The 8,483-nt window shown below is 48.8% G+C and overlaps 1 protein-coding gene across 1 annotated transcript in view; it reads right to left on the minus strand.

Annotated features, from left to right (window-relative positions):
- Positions 1-6,609, minus strand: part of MYD88 (myeloid differentiation primary response 88) — a 9,428-nt gene extending 2,819 nt beyond the window's left edge. Inside the window, exons 1-3 of the mRNA XM_009890480.1 lie at positions 6,441-6,609; positions 3,042-3,173; positions 1,018-1,198 (exon numbers count right to left, since the gene is read on the minus strand). Coding sequence (XP_009888782.1) covers positions 1,018-1,198; positions 3,042-3,173; positions 6,441-6,609 — 482 coding nt within the window. The remainder of the gene's footprint in view (positions 1-1,017; positions 1,199-3,041; positions 3,174-6,440) is intronic.
- Between the last annotated feature and the right edge of the window lie 1,874 nt (positions 6,610-8,483).

The following is an 8,483-nucleotide window of genomic DNA, read 5'->3' on the forward strand; positions in this document are numbered from 1 at the left end:
GCAGGAATTAACTATGGAGGAAGGACTACTGACAGACAGATAACTACGGTACACACAAAAATGTGATTACAGTTACACACTCTCATATCAGAAAATGAGGAAATAGAGCTAAATCCAGATTATCTGTGCAATCTTTGATCCTCTGTTTATATATTACAAACAATGCCATCTTAATTATCTGCTTACATGCTGCCTTTATTGACTGAGCATAACTGGAGCTTTTTAATATTTGAATGAACTGGACAGAGGTTTATTTTACTCCTATTAATGTGAATTCACCAGCTTTCATAAATCTGAGCTTTATTCTCCAGTGTGTTGCTTACATTCACTTGAGGTGCCTAGTTGTAAGCTATATGTTAGGCTCTTCATGGAAGGCTACGCTGTACAGGAGCGAGGACGGTGAGGCCCTCCGAGGGTCTCTGTTAACGCCAAGCTACCTCCCTCTCAAAGGCTGATGTTTAAAACCCAAGTTGGCATTTTTCACCGAGCCTCATCTGGCAAAATTGTGAGAGCAAATTGCTCCAAGGGCCAGTACTTCCCCTGTCTGCGCTAGAAAGCGCTTTCTTTAGTTAAGTCTCTGTCTGGGGAGTTGTTTTTATGTCGCCCAGCTCCTACCACACTCAAGTCCCACAAAGGATCGAAGGATCCTTGAAGTCAGTGCCAGAGCCAACACCAGTGCTGTTCCCTCCAACTCCACGCTGTGGGGTGGAGCTAACTCAGCCTGCAGCTGTCTTCATTTCCAGATCACCTCCAAGGATGTGACTGCAGGATATTCCAGCCAAAGAAAAGGGATCAAATGTAAGCAGCATCACTATCATGGCATCTCCCTTGTGAACACTATGACACGTTTGGGAATGCTCGAGTCTTCCTTCTTGAGCCAAGAGCATGAAACAAACCCCATAAAGACATCCTTGTGGATTTTTACTGCTCCACTGGCACCACGCTGCAGCCATCGTGATAAAATAAGCGTAATGTTCCATTACACTCAGCTGTCCCAAACAGCCACGGTTCACTTACCTCCTTTCTATAAGTTCTCCGCTGATGGACCACACACACGTCCCTGGCAAGACATCCCGATCAAATACGCAGAGCTTCAGTTTGAACTCTGTTTGTTCCAGCTCCCTGATCATCTCTTGGACAAACTGAAGGTCTTTCTGACAGTAGCAGATGAAGGCATCAAACATCTCTGTTCCGTTCCCTGAAACCATTAAAAATTTAGCTGTCATCTTCTATTATAAATGAAGTAAGCTCCTGTAGTGAACTTTCACTAGCTCCCACAGACTTTCACTCAGCTTTGACAGACGAGTTCTGATCAAACTTGCAAAAGTAATTTAACATTTTACCAGCGCAGCTACCCTTCGGCCCAAACTCCTGTCCATAATAGGGCTGGCAGGAGGTAACACACGTCTGTGCCTTGACCGCTTTGTTTTACAGTCCAGGCTATTCACACAAACCCACATTCGCTGGCAGTGGCGAGGGAAGGGCAGCTGGGATGCCTCTGCAGATTTTGCATGTCTGTAACAACATCCAGCCACAGGGAGTCACGGGGAGACAGAGTCTGGGAAGAGCCAGAGGGAGCAGAGTACCCCAGAGGATGCAACTCAGAGCCCCAGTGCTATGGGAATCTATTGGGAGTTACGTATCTAAAATATCCACATGGCTCTGGGTCCTAGTTCGCTAGTCCAGGTCACAGAGATTCAGACTTCCCAACCAAAACCTTCCTGGCAGGTCCTTCATCCAACAATGTCCTGACATCCACTGTCTACTGAGCTATGAGATAAGCCTTGAAATTTGGAACCTGCAATTTTAAGAGTACCTGAAGTCGTATTCTAAGTAAATGGTTCTCTTTTCCAACAACGTTATTGGCTAGCAGCTCTTGTTTATTTAGCAGTTATCCAAAAATTAAAGTGCTGTATCTTAAGGGCAATGTCTCTTGTAATTAAGTGCCTTAATACTGCTAGATACTTTCCCACTGTGTTATTTTGTTTTTCATATCAATGTCAATACATATATTTTCAAGTTTTTATGCCAGTTAAAGCCAACCACAGTGAAAAAATAGGTCAGCCTCTAAAAGCTGCTGAGAAGAGTATCAACCCGGCGGCAGATCCAGCCCAAGAAGCATCCAGTCAAGCAGAAGGGTAACTGGCTGCCAGGTCAATCAAACTGGGGGTACTGCTTTAGGGGCACAGCGCTAACTTGGGGGTCACATCAGGCAAAGCTGACATGTACAAATGCCAGCATTTTGGCTGATGGACATTTGGGGAGGGTTAATGATGTCTCCACGTACAGCAAAGGTGGTCATCCAAAGTCAGATTAGCCAGGGGAGGAGCTGAAGAGGTGAGCTGACACATCTCCATTCAGCCTCGGCTGCCGCTCCATCTGCCACAGAACTTTATAGGATGTCTGTTTCCTCAGCCCACAGCTGCACATGCAGCCCAGCATGCACACATAGTGCTGCGTGCGCAGCCCGGCACCGTTAGATACTCAGAAGACCACGCACGCAGTTGCACACGCGCATGGCTGCACACGCAGAGCTGCACACACAGCCCAGCGAGCACACACACACTCAGAGAACTGCTTCCTCTCTCCCCCTGCTTCACACGCAGCCGTACTTCAAACCCTGCTTCCTATTTTTATTCAAGGTGGTTAAATCTGTTGAAGACGGGGCAGCGCAGCTGAGGCAATCAGCTCTGAGATCCTTCCCCCTCGACTCCAACCCACTGTGCTTTCAGCAGCTGCTGCTCTGTGCCAGGCTGTGCTAAGGGACACGTTTCTGGGAACTCTCCTCCCATGTCTGTCCAGCGGGCTCCGTGCCAGCCCATTTCTGGGTACGGCGTTCCCCAGGGTTGCATTTCCTCTCTGCCCCAGGGAACAGGAAAAATGAAAATGCCGACAGACTACAGCATTCTGGCCTGGGACATGAAAAGTCACAGGGAGTAATGACAGCAAACAGCCTTTCTACACTTCTCATGGGGATCTGCTACAGCTGAAGGCCATTCCAACATGAGGTATCAGTCAGCAATGTAATCATGGGTGCTTACCGTACGGATCATCCCTGGTGGTGATGCCCATCAGTTCTGACGTCTTCGGCACGCTGCTGTCCACGGCTGGCACTTGAAGCGGCTGGTCGGCCTGCTCCTTCTTCCTCTGTAAGTACTTCTTACAGTCCTCCTCTGCAAAAACACACAACCAATGCAAAAGGCTCCTGTGATGGTGGTTTTACACTGCTGCATTCTTTAGAAGAAGAATAGCTATTTCATAGATCAGGGATATCGGAGGGAAAACCCCTGCCTGGTTTTTGGTACTTGTTTGTGGACCTGATCTCCTGGAATTTCTCTCAGCCCTTTTTGAACCTGTTGATGCTGCCTCCACCACCTCCTCTAGCAATTAATTCCTGAAGCTCACTCTTGCTGTGTAAAAAAATACTTTCTTTTATTTGTTTTAAACCAAGCTCCTCCTATCATCCTTAGTTCTAGTATATCCCAGTACACTTTTAAACAGCATGCATCGTGTGCGTAACAGGCCTTAACTCTACCGTCTGCTCTCATTGTTATGCATTTTGGACTAGTTTTCATACTGCCTTTTACTAATAAATGTAGACACACACTAGCTGAGTCAGGCAGACCTGCAGGTGACAATGAGTACATCCACTCACCACATACAGGAGGACCATGTAAAATTCTAACAAGCCCCTGAAACAGGCTGTATATTATCAACAAGTAGTGGAGATCCTCCTTAGCTTGGGCAGTGATCCCCTCTGAGATAAATGAAGAGCAAGCAGGCCTGTCACGTTCGCTGCTGCCAACTTCCCGAACAGGACAGTGATGGACATAGGTCTATTCTAAAGAGATTTGGTTTAAAAATGAATGATAAATTTAAATGTAAAGTTTTTGGAGAAGTGGCAATAGACCCTGCGGCCTCTGCTAACTCTGTGATACGCAATTACAGAAGAACTTGAAAGTAAAAGGAGATTTGAAACCAGGAATTAACAAAAAAGATGAAACCCCCTAGATCCTTCTCCCTTACTTAAGATTAAAAAACCAAAAGACAAGTATCAATCAGAAAAGTAGCGATCACTCAGAGAGTTAGGCTGGCACAGCTAGAGACATCACTGGTACAACAGCAGCAGCAGCAGAGTAAAGGGTCTCCTGGCAGTGCAGGACACGCGCGGGAGTGCGGTCAGCACTGCTATAACACAGTACCAACCAGTAACGAGTGGGTCTGCAGGAACCCCACCTCCTGAAGCCTCATCCTCTGCTTCCACCTCACAGCTTTACATCTCACGACTGGATTATCCCTGACCTAATAAAGCATCAGATCTGAGCAAAGCTTTTCCTGAGGCTGAGGCGTTCCCAATCTGCCTCTCTCCTCCTCCTTCCTCCCCAGTCCTGCAATGGAGAGAAGAATCATCCACGTTCTTTACCAGCCATAGAATCATAGAATGGATAAGATGGAAAGGGCCTTTAAGATCATTGAGTTCCAACCCCCCTGCCATAGACAGGGACACCTCCGACTAGACCAGGTTGCCCAAGGCCACGGCCAGCCTGGCCTTGAACACCTCCAGGGCTGGGGCCTCAACAACCTCTCTGGGCAACCTGTTCTAGTGCCTCACCACCCTTAAAGTGAAAAACTTCTTCCTAATGTTTAATCTAAACCTGCCCTCTTCCAGTTTATAGCCATTCCCCCTTGTCCTATCGCTACATGCCCTTGTAAAAAGTCCTTCCCCAGCTCTCCTGTAGCCCCCTTTAGGTACTGGAAGGCCGCAATAAGATCTCCCTGGAGCCTTCTCTTCCCCAGGCTGAACAACCCCAACTCCCTCAGCCTCTCCTCACAGGAGAGGTGCTCCAGCCCTCGGATCATCGAAGGCTTAATCTGAAGCCAGAAGGTTCAGATTTCAGATCTCTCCTCACTAAAGCACAAACTCGGGTCCCACCTCTCTGCCAGCTGCCTGTTGCCGTGAGGTGTGCACATTTCATGTCAGGTGAGTCAGCATCTTTGAAATCACGATCAAAACTGCTTTGTATGGACCAACAGGTTCAGAAGTTCCGCGGGAAGGACTGGCACGCACGCACCACCCTACATGTGCTGCGGTCCCCTAGGTAGCCAAGTTCACAATCCAAAATATTGCTGAATAGGCAAGAACAGACAATTATTTACAGGCATACTAATACTACTGCTCGCTACAGAAATGTTCGTTTTAAGTGTGTTTGCTCCAGGTCCTCTCATCTTGCTTCTCCCAGCTGCAGTGACATCTGTGCTGACCTGACCTGCCTTCGGTCGGGATTGGTGCCCAGAGCTCATCCCCACACCACTCAGGGCTGACACACATGCTCATTAACACAAGCATTCTCCCGACTCATCTTGTCAAACCTACGCATGCCGTTTTGATGGCATTGTGTTGTAATCCCAGACCCCATTTATCCCTACAGGATAATCCCGAAAGCTAGGCAAAGCTTCCAAAACGAAACACCGGAGCCTCACAGTTTTATTACAAGTGCACACTGGGGACTCCATCGCGCTGAAAGTCCCAATAGGTCCAGTGAACCCAAAGGGATGAAAGACATTCACTAATTTGGCATGGATTAGTCCCCAGTTGGAAGCAGTGCCTGACTATACAAGGAAAAGCATGCAAACCAACACAAAGAAGTAGCAAGAAACTCCTCCAAGTTTTTCCATTCCACCCAACATCTAACTAACGCAGCGCAGGCTTTACATCCCTCCAGTGGTCAAACAAAAGCCTGAGGCATTGGAAAAAAAGAATAAAACCACGAAACCTAAAGTGCAAGATGATTAGCACAATGAGGAGAGAGAGCAAACAGACCCAGTAACTGTCACGCAGGAAAGCAGCGCTTCTGTAACAGGTCGGGAAGCAAAATCAAAAATCATTGTTTCAGTAGGAAAGAGTTTGCACAAACGTATTGAAGCAAAGAGCTTCACATCCCTAAAGGTGATTGTACAATGAAATAAGCTGCTGAGAAAGATCACATTAAGGGCAGGTGTGCAGGGATGGAAAAGCTGCATCCTGGAAGCGTCTGTACTCCAAGACAGGGTGACAGGGGACCTGCTGAATACAGCCCCACTGTACAGAGCGGCCTAAAGCGGAACTATTCGAGACCGCAGGCTACACTGATCTTTAGCATCCTAAGCATAGCAAGGAAGGGCGCGCACGATGGGAAGACGGGGAACCGGTTCTGCTGTAGAAACCACAAACCAAACATGTCCTCTGGAGTCGCACAGCACTGAGTTTTGTTTAATGGGGATGCTGTGTCCTGAAGGAGCTTGGCTCATTTGCCCACACAAACGCATCAGCTATCACAGGAGATCCCAGAACGTCCGAGACATCTGTTAGGCGCTTGCAGGTATGACACTGGACCTATGAATGACCCGTGTCCACCAGGAGGTAGAGGCCGTATGGGATATCCTGACGCCTCTCAAATGACCTGAGATGTCTTCATGGGCAGCCAAATTGCGCCCTGGATCTGCACCTCCTATGATGAAAGCACAGACCGCAGAAACCTCAATACCGATATTTTCCGATTCTGAGCTGAATCCCACCGCAGGACTCCTAACGGCATACACAAAGATGCCCTTGGCATCAGGAAACCCCATGCTTAAGAGTGCACGCAACCATCCATTTCCTTTCCTCTTACGAGTGTAAATATCTCAGACTTCTGCAAGAGCTCAGAGAACTAACAACAAGTCACAGGCCCTAGCTGCAATCCTTGGCCAAAAATAATAAAAGACAGGAATGGCCATGCTGGGTCAGGCTAAGGGTCCATCAGCATCCTGTCTCCAGCAGTGGTCAAAACCAGACGCCTAGGGGATAACATAAAGTAAGTGTACAGTGCTATTTTCCCGAAATAATCTATCTTTTAGGTATAATCTACAATCTATTTTTATAGTCTATCTTGTGGACAACTTGCAGTTAAGGAATTTCCTGAGCCAGATGCAAGATTTTTGTGTTGAATAGCCCTCAGTGGGTCTTTCTTCCACAAATTTATCCATCTCCTCTTATCAGCGTGACCCACCACCGAGCTAAACTTGTGACTTTCCTGAAGGCCAGGTTCCTCCCACTCATTCTGCTGTCTACTCAGGCTGACATGGACCGTCCACCACATTCCCCCAGTGGGGAAACTTGTGAATTCAGGGCCAGAAGCAGCCCAGCTGATGCCCAACGTTTGCATGAAGCCCCAGCTCTCTCCCACAGCTGGAAGCTACTGCTATTTGTTATGAACCTCAGATCGGCAGATCACGAAGCACACCAATTTTTTTGTCTTTCCCAAAACCGAGTCTTCAGAGTGCGTTCTTGAGTAGGAAGAACTGCAGGAGTATGGGAAAGTCTTCCATCGCTTTTTGGTCAGGCTCTCAACATCGATGAATTTCTACATCTTCACTTATCTCCGTGAGTAACAGGAAATTAGGTTTGTTATTTCTTCATCACTAACCCAGTAAAATATATTATACAACACAGGACTGCAGCAGAGTCTCAGGCTTTGGAAATCCTTTGGCAATGAACTTCCCCTTCTGATGACAGCTGGCTTCCCTCTGAGCTTCTGTGATTGTGAAGAATACAAGGAGTCTACAACGAACAAGTTACCAAAACAGCACTAGGATCTTCATACTTCTCACTGACCGATCTCAACTTTTTTTTTTGGTTTGCAAGGAAATTTTTTTCCCTCCAGTTAATTATTTTTCCCTCCCATTAACCAGTCCCACACATCCCTCATCTCTCCCTGCAAATATCTTCCTGGCACACCAGACCCACACATCGTAATTTTCACACTGTCCTGTGTCGGTGCGAGCTGTCTCCTGGCTGACCTGACCCAAAGCATCCTTTGACACACAGAAACTTTATTATTGTAGGTCTGGGATCAGACAAGGCTCCAGATCATTTTGCAAGGCTTATGGTTAGCAGAAACACAGTGTGCTTCTCCCTTCTCTCCCAGAAGCTACACGAGTCTCCTGTGAAAACACCGCGGAGGCCACTCCGCAGTCTGGGAAGGGCTTTCCTGCTTGTGTGGGGCTTTTTGTTAACATCATCTCCCCGGACAGAGCAGCAAAGGCCAACACAAACAGCACCCCTTCCCTCCCAGGCACGAAGGAAGCACCGAGCTCAGGGGGGCTCTGCTGTGGCAGAGGGCGGCGGTGTCCCCGAGAGAAACCCGCGCCCTGAGGAAAAAAAAACCACGGCCCCTCCACGCCATGCCCCCATGGCAGCCTCACGCCGGGGCGGCCCGGCTCGGCACCGCTCCCCTCCGAGCGCGGCCTGCGGAGAGCCCGGGTTTGCCTCAGGGCCGCGGGGCACCGCTGCGGCCTGGCCACCGCCCTCGCCTTCGCTCACGCCGGGCGTGGGGGGCTCCCCCGTCCAGGGACGGGGTAAGGGCGGGCTGAAGGACGGGATCCCCCGGGCGTGACGGAGCCCAGGCCGAGGGAAGGGGCCCCCCGGCCGTGTGGGAGCCCGGGCCGAGGGAAGGGACCCCCGG

Source organism: Charadrius vociferus, unplaced genomic scaffold (assembly GCF_000708025.1).
Source record: "Charadrius vociferus isolate BGI_N301 unplaced genomic scaffold, ASM70802v2 scaffold608, whole genome shotgun sequence".
Lineage (NCBI taxonomy): Eukaryota > Metazoa > Chordata > Aves > Charadriiformes > Charadriidae > Charadrius > Charadrius vociferus.